Source organism: Pogona vitticeps, chromosome 1, assembly GCF_051106095.1.
Source record: "Pogona vitticeps strain Pit_001003342236 chromosome 1, PviZW2.1, whole genome shotgun sequence".
In the NCBI taxonomy this organism is placed as follows: domain Eukaryota; kingdom Metazoa; phylum Chordata; class Lepidosauria; order Squamata; family Agamidae; genus Pogona; species Pogona vitticeps.
Genome location: NC_135783.1, coordinates 189610532 through 189628930, shown reverse-complemented (window position 1 = coordinate 189628930; position 18399 = coordinate 189610532). Strand labels below are relative to the sequence as shown.

At 41.6% G+C, this 18399-nt stretch overlaps 1 protein-coding gene across 2 annotated transcripts in view; it reads right to left on the bottom strand.

The window, feature by feature from the left end:
• Positions 1-18399, bottom strand: part of TMEFF2 (transmembrane protein with EGF like and two follistatin like domains 2) — a 264601-nt gene that overhangs the window by 220823 nt on the left and 25379 nt on the right. For both annotated transcript variants that reach the window (XM_072979606.2, XM_078393376.1), the window contains exon 4: positions 15024-15050. In XM_072979606.2, the coding sequence (XP_072835707.2) occupies positions 15024-15050 (27 nt within the window). The remainder of the gene's footprint in view (positions 1-15023; positions 15051-18399) is intronic.

Here is an 18399-nt window from a genome sequence, read left to right as displayed (position 1 = left end):
AAGGAAACCACTATAAAAGCAACAATACAACAGTACATGCCCTGCCATCTCCACCACACCAGCTACACAAGGGCATAAGTGTGCAGCATAAAGAACATTCTTGTATCTGCCTTTCAATAGAATTGATTGGTAAAACATTAAACTTTGCTAGTGTAAATGCTTTCCTACATTTTGGGATGGTTAAAATATTCAGACGGCTTGCAGGTGAAAAAGACTGATCTACGTTTCTATATTCAGAAAAGAAAGTAGCTGCACTTACATGATGTTGTAGCTCATTATCTGTAATACACTGGTGTAATTCTTATTTTGCTTTTGTATGTCCCATTGCCAGAACAGCACTTCGTGACAAGCCCAATTTAAATAATTTCTCTTCCAGTGTTGTGGGCAGCGTATGATGGAATCCGAAGAACCCTGCTTAGTCTTAAAAATTAAATGTAAAAACATGTGCCCTCATAGAATTCGTAGAAGATTTGCCAAAATCTCTATGGGTCTGAAAATGGGACCTCCACCTTGTACCATCCTTTATTCTAGGCTCTTTCATATTCAGCTAATCATCTCAATATGTATTTCATGTCTTCTTCAAAATCTGTATTTCAACAAGACATTGAATTCAACAAGATACCCATCAACAACAGTAGATCTCAACAAATGGCTAATGTCCTAGCTTAAAAATTTATCTGGCATTGGTTGCCTACCTAATGCATTAAATAACTGGATACATCAATAAACTACTCTGAAGTCAACAGTTCCCTGACACAGATAGCTCTTTTGGAATTTTCACGGGAGAAAAGGCCAATCACATCTATATTTTGTAGAGCAACCTTTAAGAATTTGTTCAAACATTGTACAGGAGAATACAAGTCATCCCTGAAAGAACATAGGAACTTTTAAAAAGAATTTTTGACTAGTCTCGTTTTACTAATACTTTTAGAACTCTGGGGTTTTTCACAGAGGGAAAGGAATCCTATACATTGAGAAAGTATTTTAAGAAAAGGGCACAGAAAATCAGAACGCTATTGATCTGAGTGTTAAAAACAGCCTAACAATGAAGTCCTAAGGAGAGCAGTGCAAGCTTCCTTAGCAAAACCCTAGGCAACTATGCCTCCCCAGGGCTACAGAAAGATATGCACTTATGGGATGCCCGTAAATGAACCAGAACATTTTATATTTATAGGGAGGGGCAATCAGTCAATCTCTGGTCTATGTTTTGATCCCATATTAATCCACAATACTCCTTCCCCCTCCCCACCATCTGTGCACAAAAACTGCACTGAAATACGCATTTAAACTATTTAAAAAGGAATTTTCAAGGTGCATTTCAATGCAGATTTTGAGACTAAAGCTGTATTGAGTAATTGTTTTGAAAGGAATGCATTAGTATTAAACTAGCTAATGGGAAATGGGAAAACCAGAGCATATGTCAGTCACAATCTGCCAATCAGTACACCAGGTGCAGAGCAAGGTACATTCTTATCACAATTTGCAAAGAGAAAACTCTCCAAGCCTCTCTATATATTTACAGCAGAAATAGGCAAATGTCACTTTCCCTTTTCCATGATCAGTTAAAAAAATTCCTCTCAATCCTTTCCATCCATTTCATGAAAAATATTTTTGCCAGTTCTACTCATAAATGAATGGAATGAAATTCTTGACCATCTGCACTGGCCTAATTCAATAGGAAAAGCTGCTCCCAGCATGGAAAGAAGCATGCTGTTACCTCTTCCCATGGATATATTAAAAATGAAGAGCTTACCAGAGAAATTTTAAGAGATTTTAATGGTTTTATCATGGGGCTAGATGATACGTTTTTCTTATTTATTCTTCTTAGTCAAATGTGATTTTGCGTTTTTATCCTTTTAAAAAGTTTGTAAACCACCTTGAGGGCTACCTTTTCGTGGAAACAGTCAAGCAAACATGGCAACAGAATTTAGCACCATAAACATAGCTGAATGCATATGGATTCAAACCCAGACTTTAAGAGCTAAGCACTTAAAGTCCAGGATGTGAAGGGAAGAATCTATTCATTTCTGCCTTAGGTTATATTTTAAAAATTAAACATAGTGTTGGAGAAGAACAATGTGAATCTACAAATTTGTTAAGAACATAGCCATTATGAGGCTCATCTTGACTTTAATACACATGCATGTGAATGTATGAACATGGACACAAAAGGCGTGCTGTTTATATACCACCCCATAATGCTTAAAACATTCTCTGAGTGGTTTACAATTTAAGTATGCAGGCTACATATGATACAAACTACTAGTATGTACCAACTCCTATTTCATCATCTCTTTAATTGCCTATCCAGATTAAGGACGTATAAATCAGTGCATTTCTATTCCATATCAGTGGAGTAGAATGCAATAGTATATTGCCACAAGTGGCCACATGTATTGAGGTATACATTTGTGCAGTTAAATTTCCACCTTATTTTGCATTATTAATTCACACCGATTTCCATATACATTACCATATTTTTCGCTCCATAAGACGCACCTCTCCATAACACGCATAAAATTTTTAGGAGAAGAAAACAGGAAAAATAATAATGTTTTCTTCTCCTAAAAATTGGTGAGACTTATGGAGATGTCCGTCCGTCTTATGGAACACACCCTAGGACCCTTTGGAGGCTCACCCAGCCCCCTCCGGAGGCCAGAGGGGGTGAAATCGCCACCTTCTGGGACTCTTCTGAAGCTTCCCAAGCCTCAAAAGTGTCCCAGAAGGTGGCGATTTTGCCCCCTCTGGGCCTGCGGGGGGGCAGGGTGAGCCTCCAAAGGGTCCTAGCGTGTGTTCCAGGACCCTTTAGAGACTCACCCTCCCCCCGGGGGTCAGAGCCTCAAAAGAGTCCCAGAAGGTGGAGATTTTGCCTGTGCTGGCTCCATGGGGGTGGGGGGAGCGTCACAAGGGTCCTGGAAGGCTCACTCAGACCTTTGCAATGCTCCCCCCACCTGGAAACTGGCCCCGTGGGGGGAGCGTCGCAAGGGTCTGAGTGAGCCTTCCAGGACCCTTGCGACGCTACCCCCACCTGAAAGGTCACGATTTCACCCCCGCTGGCCCCATGGGGGTGAGGTGGGGGACCGTCGCAAGGGTCCTGGAAGGCTCACTTGGACTCTTGCGATGCTCCGCCCCCCCACGGGGCCAGTGGGGGCAAAATCGCGGCCTTTGCTCCATAAGACTCACAGACTTCCCCCCACTTTTTTGGGGGGGGGGAAGTACATCTTATGGAGCAAAAAAATACGGTATAACTTACCCAATATACTGACTGTGCGCACATTTCCCTCCATTATAGACATGTCTCTACATATCTTTCCCCAACATACATGGCTATAGCATCTTAACAAAACAGGCACTTCTGGACTTCATTCTGAAGACAAGAGCTGCTTCACAAAACTTTGAAAAATGTGGACTTTGAAAGATCACTGTATTTTGATCTATGCATTAGTTCAGGTTGTTCAAATTAGGTCACTTCACTTAAAAATATGAACCAGCTGAAATTCTCCAGTGTGCCTAACCCAAATGGTAAGTGTTGTTTCAGGCATTCTGTATCAATCGGACCCTGAATTCTCTATTATGCTTAAGTTTTACATACGGCTGATTTAACACACAGTCTGGCATGTCACAAATGTGGCTAACACAGAATGTAGCAAATGCAGCTAACACATAGTCTTGGGATGATTGAATGCCATTTGTTATGGGGGTGAAGTCGGGGGGGGGTGAGAGAGTTGGAAGGAAGACCTGAGGCAGTGATCCTTAGCACAACAATACATTTTTACAAATATTTAAGTCTCCCTATTTTCATCTGTCAAATGCCGGATGCAATGCTACATCCAGGAATCATTAGCCTTCCATGGACCTGTGACAGATCACCCCGTGGTTTACAATAGCCGCTCTCTTCAAAATTGTGGGGAGGCAAAGAACCCTTAAATAAAATTGTGTCCCTTCACTGCATTAGTCCTTTCCCATTATTTTCACGTCAGTTGTGAAGCCATTATCTGTTAGGAAGACATTTATACACAGCTCCATTCAAATCAACATACGCTTGGGCTTTTATTGAGCATTTTGGCTCAAGTGCTATTGCTCAGAAGGTGTTTACAGCAATGTTCATTGTGCTCTTGGTAGCCCTGCCTATCAATCAAGCATGCAATAAAGCAAAAAAATATTTTTATTTATCTTCTTTAGGAGCAGAAAAGAAAACAGCCTTGCTGAATTTAACATTTATTCACCCCGAAATAGCATCAAGGCAGGTACCACTGTATTTGGGTCAAGACAGCAGTTTATGTGTTTTTCCATTCTTTTCTAAAGAGTAAAGGTAGGGGAAAATATGGAACAGATATGAGTAACAGCAATGCAGTGCCGTCACAGCACCCGAATACTCAACCTCAGGGCAGGGTTAATTCCTGCTGCTTGGTACAACAGAGGGCAGGATCTAAGAAAAACAGAGGCCAGACCTCTGCTTTAATTAACTGCACATCTTTCTATTTAAAGTGCTGTATACTCATTCAGCTCTCTATTCACAGGATACCTTGTTACTGTCCAGAAAGTAAGTCTATGTTTAAAAATGCACGGATAAAACACTACCTCTCTTTTTCAAGAGCTGAATGAAAAGGGTCTTTCAGGGTTAAAGTCATACAATTTCACAATGGCTGGATTCTTGTTGCTTACCACAGTAAGTCACAGCTAGAGTAGCTGTGTGGAATCAATGGAATTCATGGAGAAGTTGACTCACTCAATCTCCACCAATTCCATGGCCCTACTCTAGTTGTGACTTTCTACACTAAGCCACAGGATGGCAGTCTGTTGTGTACCTACGGCATAATTAAAAAGAAGAAATGGATACAAATTCCATTTTGGAAAAGAAATAGGTAAAGCAGGATGGAAACTCAGAACAATTCCCCTGCACCCCAAACGCTTCTAACTACATCTTGCTGCTCCAAACTCTGGAACTTCTCACCCAAGACTGGGCTTCTCCCTTGTTGTCTTTCCATCTGTCTGTAAAGGCTGTTCTTTTTTTTTAACAGCTTTCAATAGCTGTATAACTGCTGAAAAAAGTGGGTCTTCTCCTCATGTGTATATATATATATATATATATTTAAAATGACTGTGCTTTTTAAATTCAACAATTTAATTTATTTTTGTTGTGTTTTTAAATTATAACTTTTAGCACTGGCTGCAACTGTTAGTCCCAGCTAGAAGAGATTCACTGATCCAATGGGTCTATGCAAGTCTACACATAAGTAAGCTGCGTGGATTCAATGGGGCTGCCTGTAGCCCCACTGAAAATCCCTGGGGCCTTTGCATCCTATTTGCATCCGCTTTTAACACTGTTGCAATCAGAGGAGTAGGAGAGCCAGGTTTTTCAGGGTAGAATCCCCAGGACTTTCTGATACCAGGAACTACAATATACCGTATTTTTCGCTCTATAAGACGCACCTTTCCATAAGACGCACCGATTTTTTAGGAGAAGAAAACAGGAAAATATAATCTGTTTTCTTCGCTCTATAAGATGCACAGACTTTCCACCCCCCTGTTTTGTGGGAAAAAAGTGAGTCTTATGGTGCAAAAAATACAGTAATCTGTTTTTTTCACTCAGCTCCCCTTCTCCTTCTGAACTAAGATGCAACCCTTGCAGCAGTGGAGGAAATGGATTTTGACAAGAACAGAGCATTCTTGAAAACTATCCCTGCTGTGATGAAAGATGGAGTCAGCAGTGTTTGGGGTGTGTGTGTTTGAGGGTAGTTTCTTTGAAGAGTCATTAGCTGTACAAAATATGTGCTCTTCCTAGAAACATAACCAAAATGGATTAAATCTGTCTATCTGTAACAACTACCTTGGGGGATGATGGGAGCTGTAGTCCAGTAACTAACAACTATTTCTAAGTTTGCCCCCAACTCTGATACAATACAACACAATGGAGAATGAAAGCAAAGCTGAAGAGGGGACATGCTTCTTACAGCTCCCATCTAAGACTGATGGTGCAATGAGATGGCTGCAGTAGTGCACATCTGAACACATCAGCTAGGGTTGCTTAATGGAAAATGTAAACTCCTCCGAAGCAATCCTTCTGTCTGCTGGGGAATCAGCCCATCCCCCCCCAAGAGTAGAACCCCTATTGTTGGATCAAAAAGCCCCACCTTGGGAATGGACTGGGGCCAGGCTGGAGCACATTTCCCTGCTCGTCATGTGATCATTGGGGAAAATAGTTGTACAAGTAATCTAAAGTATGATCTATATCCCCATGTGATCACACCTCTCATGGGAATTCCTCACAGAGTTCCACTGCCCCTCAGATGACAGCACGGTATCTGAACGTTTTCTCCACTTCTTGCCATTTTTAAGGCAACAGTTGATTGCCTCCAATCTTGCCTTCAATGTGCCCCAGGAACTAACTGGATTTTGTAATTCACATTTCCCCTCCATTAATAAAACACAACAAATTCTCCAAAATGAAAAGAAGCATCTATTACACAGTAACGCCAGTGTCAGGGAGGGATAAATTCTCTCTCCCTGCTTTAAAATGCCATGGATTAGATGCCAAAGTCTATCATTTGGCTTGGGAAGAATATCTGGGTACTCTTGGTGCACATGGAGGCATGTTGCTGTTATCAAAGATAGCACCCTGATCTTCATTCCCTGCATCTACACGACTTCTAGGGAGTTCAGCTCTCACCAGCCACACCAGTCCAATTATAACCACCACGTCCAGCGGAAATAAGATTTAGGCAACAGCAATGATTCCCCATTGAAATTAGCTCTGAAAATGCCAAGTCAAAGCATTTGCTCATCTGTCATCCAGAAGCAGAAACCTGACCCCAGGGAAACCATTCAGAGCTTTAAACAAAGTTCCTCAGAGCGAGGAACAATTTCTCCCATTTCTTTTGCTGCTCATTCATTAGTCCCGTCATTTGGTCTACTGTTATCTCCAGAAACAGAAAAAGAGTAGAGCTTGGCACCCTAAGGGTCAAGAGTTAGCACTGTTATGACATAGGGTCTACTTATCAAAGGACAGTCCAGCATTGTCTTCCTTTCCCCTCCATCAAAGTATGACTGTTTTAAGGGAAGAAATACCTCTCTTCAGGGGTGCAGCTAGCAGACAGGTCCGTTTCGAAAGCTTCCTATGAAACGAGTCCAAACTGTTTTGATGCCCAAGCAGAACAGCTACGGCCCAGAATCTCCTGCCCAAAGTCAAGGGCAATGCATCTTATGCTAGTCAACTTACTTTGGCATCTGTGACGAAACAAACAAACAAAAATCTACCAGTCATTTCTAGCACTAAAAATGCAATGGGAAAAGGTGTAAAAGGTGTAAAAGTTGGAAGTGTTCTGCTCATGGTTGTGCAAATGATAGCAGGAGAACTAACACCATTAGAAACTACAAGGGAACTGACATAATAGTAACAACAGCTTGTGTGCCTGCTTGTGTGACTGCGTGCATGAGCAGACCCAAAGGACTGCCTGCCAAAACTCACATAAAGATGAAAATGGCTTTGCAAAAGCAGCTGAAGCTTTGTACCAGCAGAGTCATACCACTGGATACCTCCCTTGTGTGATCCATTTATAGTGGGGGGTTCACAAACTTGGGTTACCAGTTATTTTTGGACTGCAACGCCCAGAAATCCTGGCCAGCACAGCAAGTGGTGAAAGCTTTTGGGGAATTGCAGTCCAAGAAAAACTAGGGACACCAGTTGGAGACCCACTGGTTTATAGCACAAATAATACTATGCATTCAGTGGACTGAGAAGAAAGGACTTTCCCAAAGGACACTGATGGGCTTCATGGCTGAGCAGGGATATGAACACTAATTCCTCCTTTCCCTCAACATTACAGCCCAGTTTGCGGATCCACATAACTCCTTCTGCATTATGGATGGAAATGAATTTCATCATAAGCAACAGTCTTGGCAGAATTCACTTTTTCCCCCCACATTTCTGAGATCCCTTCCAAGGAGAACGGCACTTCACCTAGGGTGTCTGCACATCTGTGAAGCTTACTGAGTGTCCTTGGGGAAGAATATGTGCATAATACGGTGCACACTTCTAAAGGTGAATGTCTAAAAGTTTAAGTGACTGAAAAATGTGCATAAAATGCTTTAGTTCATGCAGGAAAAGCCATACAATAGGTAAAATGTGCAAAGATGCAGGTTGTGGAAGAATGCATTTAAAATGAAAATTATATATATATATATATAAAACTACAACCTGCTAAAGTGTTGCAACTTGGTTGGAAGCCACAATGAAAAAAGAACTTGATAGGAAACAGAAATCATAGGTAAAATCCACAAAAAGGCCATAGCATCAAAACTGAACTTCTCTGATTGCTGGTCTGTTCTTGCCTTTCATTTTGCTTTGTCTCCTCACAAGTGAGCCCTTCAAATCCAACCCTCTCAATTTTTGCATCCGAACTGGTGCAGGGGATTGGCCATTTTTAAAAAAAACTGTTCAGGGAAGCCCAATTTGATTACACTGTATTTTCAGGCTCCAGTCTGATGTTTTAATATTGCTGACAAATTTATTAGTGCCCAGACTGGATCATAACTCCACTGGTGAACTCCTCTAAAAAAGGCCAAAGAAAGCATCCTGCTCCCTCCATCATTTTGTGCTCCCCCCCCCCCCGCCCAGCACTTGCTTTAATGGCATCAAAAATTATGTTTTTTTATTACATAGCTTTCTACCTGCTAGAGGAGGAAGCTGTGAGAGTGTTTTAAATGACAAGGATTATTTTTTTCCCTACCCCTTTTGGCACATTAATGTGCTCCTGCACCTGGAACTGCACTGGTTGTCTATTCAATCATGGATTTTTATATACAAGCCGGGCAGCTTTGTAGACCTTAAAAGGGGATGGAATGACTTGATCCTGCCTACTGCATAGATCTACTTTCCTACAAGCTGCCTAGTCAGTCCCTGAGGTCCTGTTCTACTTGTCTTTTATCAGCCAGTGCTTTTCATCTGAAATTGTTTGGAAATCATGCTTTTAGTTGCTGTGCTCTTTGAGCTTGGCATTCATTATCTAGGGAGAATGGCCGGCTTTGTTCCCACTATATTTTAAGGAACAATATTGATAAGTTAGCCTTCATTTCCTGTATTGTCTTAATGCATTAATTTTAGCTGCCACTTTATGCAATGATTCCGGCAGAAGCCAATATAAACAGGATCTTCCCTTGCTTTTGTGTGTGTGTGTGTGTGTGTGTGTGTGTGTGTGTGTGTGTGTGTATGTGTGTGTGTGTGTGTGTGTGTGTGTGTGTGTGTGTGTGTGTGTGTGTGTGTGTGTGTGTGTGTGTGTGTGTGTTCCTCAATCTCTCTGTTTCTCTCCTGGTGAAAGTACAGAATTACAAAGAACTGGGTGGGCAAATGGGAGACTAGAAGATGGGCTGCACAGAGACTAGGCACCATCCTCCAGTCCTGGCCTACCATTCCATTCTCAAGGACGACAGGGTGCTACTTTGAAGGGTGGACTGCCTAACTCTCATTGTCCAGCAGGGCAAGCAGCAGGTAGAAATGAAGGAAACCATTCCTCCTCTCTCTCCCCCCCCCAATCATCCATATCTGTCATTTCTTAAATCCGGAGTGGAAGTTCTGTGGGCTGGATGGATGGCTCAGTGGGAGGGAGCATGTTCAATTCCCATCTCTGCCTTCTGGAAGAAGATCCACCCCCTGTGTAGCCTTGGACAAGCTGCACAATCCCAGGGCATCCTCCAGAAGAAGGGAAGGGAAACCCACTTCTGAATATTTTAGGCTTAAGAGACCATGGCAAACATCGCCATGAGTTGGAATTGACTTGACAGGATGTACTTATTATGTGCTATAGTACTCTGGTATACAAACTGCAGGCAATGCCCCCATAGACCTTTTGTGGGCCCCACACATTCATGGACTCCATCAAATCCACCAGGCCTTGTTTCTCGTCCACCACAAAAGAGTTGGGTTCACAAAATTAGATGTGGACTTCTGGCCACTTCCAGGTTTGTTCTGTGGGCCTGATGTGTCCTGGAACACATCCTTGTCCCTTGGATCTTCAGAGCGTGCCCACCCCAGCTTTGGATGCACGTTTCATGAGGAGAAAACTAGCTGCAAGAGAAAGATTAGACAGAGCCATATCCCCCCCCCAAAAAATGTGCTCCCTCATGACTGAAGACAGAAGAGAAGCACACCCTTTTTGACAGCACTCCTCAGTTATTGCCAGCATCGTTCCGATTCTCAGCCAGTATCAGAAAGCAAAAGGAGGAAAACTCTGGTGGGGAAAAAAGGAATTCCTGGGTTTGCCTCAGTGCACGAGGACTTCTCTTTCTTCCTCTGACAAACAAAGCCAGCCTGGCTACCTTGGCTACAACACGCTAGCAGACAGGATACAGACACGAGCAGATGTTGCCTCTCCATCTCCTGGCAATCTTTGGTCTTAATGTATTATTGTTGCTTTTCTTTGGAATGTATTTTTGTCCTGGAGCCTATCAAAGAAGGGGAAAGATGCCAAGTGTGTTGTATTCTGGCACAGCGACACGCTCCCCTCCCATCAATAATTCAGTTATCCGGATCTCCCAGTTATACCAAATTGCATTATTTGTCTCCCATGTACCTTATGTCAGAGCAACCCTATGTTAATAACTGTCCTGTTTATCTGACGATCTTTTTTTAATGCCTGCCAGACAGTTGGGATGAATGAGGCTATTTGGATAATGAGGCTGAGTCACCAGACCCCCCCCCACCTGCACCCCACTCCCAAAATATTGGATACTGCTCCAAGTCATTCGTTTCCTTTGGAAGCCCTGGAAGAATCTGCATGAAAAATAAAAACAAAACTATAAATGCATACACATGGAAAAGTTTTGTAACTAAACCAAAAGATGATGAATGGGGGGAAAACTGAGGAACCCTCTTGCTCAGTCTGAAATCTAAGGGTGTGAACAATGCAGAGGAAAAGAATAGAATACTGTTACAGTATAGAACAGTGATAGTGGTGGGAGGCATTTTGACCAATTTGATTTTCTATGTAGGGACAGTCAGTATGCAACATCCTCAGTAAACAACAGTAATGTCTACATCATCATAATTCCTACTCTGTGTCATCAGCAACACATAACCTTTGAGAAAAGGGGGAAAAAGTGATATTCAGAGTGGTTCATACAGGGAAGCTACACTATTAAGCACATGTATAAAAAGTCAACCCAACCCAGATAAAGCAATCTGATCCAGCAGAAAAGTCTTCTCAAAGACTGCAAGCTGAAATCCATTCCACCCTGAAACATCAGGTTCAAATGTGCAGAGTCCCTTTGTAAAATCCCCAGAACATTCTGCCTATCTCTGTTTATGTAAGTTTAAATAAATCAGCAGGCCATGTTCTCAAGACAACATGCTTTCATGGCAAGCTGACATACTCCCACGTGGCAATCTCACAAGACTCTGTGTCTACCATACCAAATTCCATTTGCTCTTCTCACAAAAGTTTGTGCCTTCAGGGGAGTTGCAACATCCTGTATCCCTCTTAAACAAAAAGCAATTTGCAAGTGTTTGCACTGCGCATAAGGAATAACACCACTGTGTCCCACTTTAAGGTATAAAGTCTGAGGTTAGATCTACATTTTCTGGATGAAATTCCAGAAAGATGCCAAATTGTATGTGCGTTCATGCATGCAAGTGTGTAGTGGAATATCTGTAAGGTACAGTAGATGGAATTCCAAGCAAAGAAAACATCTGACCGTCCTCAAAATAAAACTCTTTGCTGTACAATTTCATAGTAGAAAGTCTGATTTTCAACAGACACTGCTAATTGACACGGAAAACCAAACAGGCCATCTGGTCAATACCAATAATCACTAATTCGATAGAAAGGGAAATGATTTTTCACAACATCCAAAAATTAAACCATGGAAATACTGGACAAAGCACGGTACAACATGCCTGGACATCTAATGAACTATGTATCCTAGTTTAAATTTCTAACTATTAGAAACAAACGACTGGATTTATAACTACTTGTGTTAAATATCCAGAGCTCATCAAGTTACTTTTAAAAGTAAATATTTAGTTACTGTTCCAAAGCCCAGACATATTATTTGGTTAGCATTATAATTTCTAAACTTATAATTTTTAAAAAGTTAAAATTTAAAATAACACTTTTATTTTCCATAAGTAACTAAAATGGAAACTTCCAGTTTTTAAAATCTCTGAATGTGGCAGAGCACAAATCAGTGTTTGATTCATGTGGTATTCCTTTTCTACCATTTAATGAAGCTGTACACCTGTAAATATGTATGTATGTATATAAAAACTTACAGCCACTATTGCTTCTCTGCCTTTTGGTTAAGATCAAGTGTATCATCACCACACCTTGTTAATTGAAGTTTTTTTTCATATTACAGTATAATCATAATGTAACTTAAGATATATTTTTGTTACTGAAAAAGGGAATTTATTCCCTATTTCTAATGGATTACTTCCATGTTTGACTTAATACCAGCACTGGAACAGATAAGATACCAAGACAAACAGATCCCACAGTCTGACCCATAATACATATGCTTTACCAAAGTAAATTTGATTGTATTAAACCGACAGCTTCCAACGAACATCTTAAATAAGCAATGAGTCGAGCATTTTATAGCTTTGGTAAAGCAGTGCTAGCTCTATCCAAGCACCAGCTTGATCTATAAGATGATCCATCTGTTTAGCTCCATCCAGTACTGTAGAAACAGTGAAGATCCACCAGCTGGCTTAGCAGAGTGACACAAGGACAATAGTTAGTAGGAAGGTTATAGCTAGACTGAAGTTCAGTTTTACAGACCGTATATGAGAAAGTGTTTCATTTCCTAACTCTAATAGGTGCTAATCTGTTCTTTGTGCTGGAGATGTTCATGTCTCTCTGAGGAGCCATCCAGCCCCTTTTCACAAAATCACTGCATTTTGATCTATATCCCATGGCCATGCCTGATGTCTGCTTCCATCTTGATGTTAGTTTGCACTAGCTTGATTACTTAACTGGAGACATAAGAGAGGCAACTTTTACTTTCCCCAGACAAAGCAAAGACTGAATCTGGCATAGGCTACATACAGACAAGAGTCCCCTGTTACAGACTGGATTGTGTTCTACGTACCTTACACTCACCCTAGTTTCCCTGCTCAAAGGACACACATATAATCTCAAAATCAGCTTTCCCCAAGCTTCTGCAAAGTGGTAAGTGAGAATCTTAGGAATGCTGCTTAGGGATTTCAAAAATGTTTTTAAAAGTTTTTTTTAATTATGGTTTTTACTATTGTTGTGTATTTGACTTGTTTTTAATGTTGTACATTATGGTGTTTTAACTGTAATTGAATGATGTTTAGCCACCTTGAGTTCCCTATGGGGAGAAAGGGAGCATATAGACTGATAAGTAAAGAGAGAGAGAGAGCGAGAGAGAGAGAGAGCACATGCTATGTGGGCAGATAGCCCAGACTCAATCAATATCCAGATTTAATTTTTTACATGCCCATTAAGTCCTTTCTGGCATATGGCAACTTGTTCCAGAGTTTTCTAGGTATACAAAAGTGGTTTCCCAGTCCTTTCTTCTGGTGGTGCACTGGGATTGTGTAGCTTACCCAAAGATACATAGGGTGGCTCTTCTCCTGGTACTCAAATCAGGGCTGGGAAAAGATACCCTTTTCCCGACAAATATCCTGAGGAGTCACAGCTGGTCAGTGAGTGTAGACCATACCGAGTTAGATGGACCAATGATCTGACCTGGTAGTAAGCAAATTTGTCCTAGGTTCCAAGATAGTACCTATGCCTAAAATGCAGGTGGTGGAATCCTGCAGCTGGCTCAAGCTGCACTTACGTACAACTGAACCAGAAATAACAGATTAAAATTAACACATTAACACCGGATGTAATATTGTCTCCATGAAACAGAATACACTGCACTTATTTATCTAATACAAAATTCATCTGATTAACTTTCAGATCTAAATGGCAAGGTCTTAACTGGACACACCCATAGCTCTTCACACTGCATTCCATGTCAAAAATTATCGGGGAGAACGCACTGCGAATCTGATATGTATATCACTTATAAAAATAGCTCTAAAAGAATGAATAGTGGCCTGGCCCACTCAACGGTGAGGAACAGTATCATTTAAACAGCAGCTAGAGACGGGGTAAAAGCTCTGCTTTCTTGAATACTAAGCATACCATCTGCTAGAATGGCATCAATCAAGTACTACTGTGCTGTTACAAAGCGAATGCAAACACTCTGGGTACAATCAACCTAAGAAGAACACTTTTAAGTCCCATACATTTCTATAGGAATTCCACATGAACCTCATGCATTTCAGTGAAAGACTGATGCATTTCTGTTGGAAAGAATGGGATATACAGCCTGATCCTGTACAAGTCTACTCAGAAAATAATCTTCATGCATCTGATAGGTCTACTCCTGTATAACCAGACCTAAGACAGCAGCCTTTAAGCGCTTACTTTGGGATGGAGTGTGCTTATTGCGTACAGAAAAGCCGAAAAGAACCAACCAACTTGCAAATGCCACAAAATGAATACGCCTGGTATTGCCGCCAGAAAAGCATCCATCTTTCATCTTTACCTTCAGTGTGAATTCCAACTCATGCCCACAAATCATTGAGACAGACCTGTTGGCTGGATTCCCCCCCCCCCCCACAAATCATTACAGATTCATGCAGAATGGAATAAGAAACTAAACAAGTCACTAAAGACAGAAGAGTGTTTGTAACAGCAGATGGAGATAGAGTCCTGGTTGATTCATGAATAATACCAAATCCTTTCAGGAGTAAAAACAACTTTCCAAATTTCTCTAGAAAACAAAATTCTTTTAAAAATCACACAACTGCAGTTTGACCCACAGGCAAGCTGTCACTTTATGAAGAAAACTCTTAATAAGTAACAATACGAGGGGGCAGGGTGTGTTTAACAACAGAATGATTTAGCCAAGTCACTGTAATCTGACAGGGGATTTCAACAAGTCTAGTATATGAGTGCATCTCTTTTGTAGAGGAGCAGAGAGAAGATTATAAATGTAAGCATTCCTACCTCCATCCCCAGATCCAGAGCCTGCATCTGTAAAAGAGGAAGAGGGAGGGAAATCAATACGTATCCATCAGTATAGTCTGTATAGTACATGCATGTATAGTACATCCTGCTTAGTTAAATGGATTTTCACAAACTCTGCTTTTGATGTTCATTCCTGTGTAAATTATAGAGATCTATCTTTAATATTTCATGCAAACTCCCTTTCTGTTGCTGAAATGTACCTTTTAAGACACATCAAGATGCGGAGGGTGCTGCTACTTCTAATTTTCTATTTTACAGCACTCGGAGTGGCAGCATGGTCTCACCTCACAACAACATTCAAAATACAATATTTGCTGGGCTGCCCTCTTCTTTTTACCCCAGTCATGAGGTAAGCTTTATAAGGCGGACACGGCACATTCTTGAGACTTCCACCCCCATGTTCCACTGCAGCAGTGAAGACAGCCAGGTTCTAAATCTCTAGACTGTTTCATCAACGGAACTCTTGTGATACATTTTAATCCACCATTTGTTTACACATCCAAAATCAGACCACCAAGGAGATTCACAGAGATTAAAAATACGTATACGAAGGCACTCCAGTCCATACAGTCCCATACTCCAAATGCACTGCAAAGCTGTCTAAATGTACCATCTGATGCAAATGCCGGTGTAATACAGTGGAGCGTGTCCCCAGATTAGGGCTCAGGTGACTTGGGTTCAAATCCCTGCTGTGCTATGGAAACGTAGGGCTTGATCTACACTAGCTGTTTCGGGGAGGGCTGAAACAGGTTAAATAGGGTTGCTTGGACAGCACAGATGGGCTGCACACCCTTATAAACATTTTTTTTAAAAAAATCTTTGTTCTGGAAGCAGGAGGGGGTAACAAGGGGCATTTCCCCCACTTTTCTCAGCCAGACCTCAACTCCAAGGTCTGGCTGAGAACTTTATTCCAGCAACAGATATCTGTTACGGGAATTGCTGCCAGTCCTCCTTGGGTTTTTTTTTGTTTGCGCTACTTTTTACTGTCTATAGCAATTATATAATTCATATTTTTGTTGTACAGCACCCCGAGTACTGATTGGCTAGATGGGCGATCTATAAATAAATAAATAAATAAATAAATAAATAAATAAATAAATAAATAAATAAATAAATAAATAAATAAATAAATAAATAAAAAATATTCAGAAACAAGGTGAAGATAGGTGTCACGGCCAGTAGCTACCCATAGCTCTGTATATAAAAATTCTCCAGCATGTATAGGATCGCCATTTTTCTGGATCTAGTAGATCCTGCACTGAGCAGGATTCATGGCCACATCATTTCTATGACCATGATGAAATCAGGCTTTACTAATGCCACGCCCCATCTACTGAGGCTACAACACAGGCATGGACAATGTGTAGCCTGAAGGCCACATAGGCAAGCCACCCGAGCCCTAAATACAGCCATTATACTACCTGGGGCTTCCAAACTCTATTGTTTTTGCTCAGAGATGCACCTTACACCCTTTAAGGTGTGAAGCGCTAATTCTTGTGCAGGGGGGTGGGGTGGAATCAAGTATTCTCATGCTCTCCTCCAGCACAAAACATGTTGTCATTAAAATCTGATGGCCACTAGAGGGCATGAAACATTTTTGGCCAAAATACTTCTGAGCTGGATTAGTGTAGTCTTGTTCCTAGATACATCTTGTCAAGGGTCACCGCTTAGAAAGTGTTTTTAAAGCAGACCTCTAGCCCTTGTGTGAACCACTCAAAGGCCATTTTGCCACCTCTTTTGGGGACCGGGGGGGGACCAGGGTGGTGATTGGACATCTGCTGGCCACAATACATTGCTAGCAAACTATGTTCAACTTGGTGAGTTTTTTGGTGGGTCTGCAAGTTTTGTCCCTGAAATTTCAGAAAATGTGATGCTTCTGATCTGAAAGCCCTGCTGGCATATCACCCCTTCCTCTGAAGAATTACAAGCAAGATTCACAAGTTATAATGCTAGGGCTCTCTCCCTGCAGTGCTCCAAAATGTTACAATGAGACCAAATGCATGCATCCACCAGCTTTCTCCCCAGTTCCTTTCCCTTCCTTACAGGTTTTTTCTGTGCCTACCTTATGCATGAGCAACATACATATAAAGAGCTTGACATGGAACCGTTTAGTCCAGGTACCAATGGAGAATGGATGGAGAAGGGTGCTCAGGACTTAAAGCTATCTCACTCCTTACAATCTAATTCCATCTTCCACCAGACCTGCTTGTAATTTGCCTCCTCATCTGGAGACCCAGAAAAGCATATTGACTCCCTTATATTTTGGCAGATGTCCTGAGTCTAGGCAATGTTAATATACCAATGATGGATGAGACCAGAGTTAAAAGGAGGAAGAGCTACCCGGCCCCCCAGCCATCTAACTGCTTTACCTTCTCTTTCTCTCACTTAAAACCAGAGTGCCTGGGGAAAAATGATCCTAAACAATTTGAAAGAGAAGGAATTGAAGATGCACAAAGGAAGACAGAAGTAAGAAAGCAAAAATGTAACTTCTCAACAGACCAACAAGCACAGGACCAACTAACTACCGTATTTTTCACACCATAAGACGCACTTTTTCCCCCCCAAAAAAAACATTGGGGAAAAAGTGTATGCGTCTTATGGAGCGAAATTCCCAGATTATTTTTTCCTGTTTTCTTCGCCTAAAAATTTATGGAGAGGTGCATCTTATGGAGCGAAAAATACGGGGTACCTTGCCCCCACGGTTTATGTCTCTGCCAAGCTTGTATTGGGCTTGTCAGCCACCTGTGTGACCATCAACATGCTACTGCTCAAGCTTAACCATTCACTTCTTCCCTTATATTCCTTAAAAGTTTCCATCTTGGAAAACTAAGGACAAACTCTTAAATTCTGCCCAGCAGGATATCGGGTAGGGCCTGTGACAAATGCAGACACGGTCATACGTTTGCCAAAGGTATAAACGGCAAGCAGGGGCCACTCACGGCAATCTTTGGGTAGCTTCACCATTGCAGCCTCCTTGTTCACCTATGCCTTGCTCTGGGGCTGACAACAGAGGTGAGGAGACAGAGCAACACAAGAGATCACTGCCTTCTTGTCCACTGTCTTTCTGCCTGCCAAGCTAACAAATAATAGAAAAAGGAGGAAGTCCGGAAGAAGACAAGGAGCAACAGCGGCAGCAGGGGATGATGGCAGGGAGAGAGTAAAGTCACTGAGAGATGAAAGGTGCCTTGCCTGAAGCATCTTAGGCTAACACTGCTACTGGCAAGGGCCAGATCATTCCTGCCAGAGGTCTAAACCAGAGCACCAGAACTTTTACTTTTTTTGGACTACACTTCCCAGAATTCCCTAGCCCATGTGGCCTCAGTGGCTGAGGAATTCTGGGAGTTGTAGTCCAAAA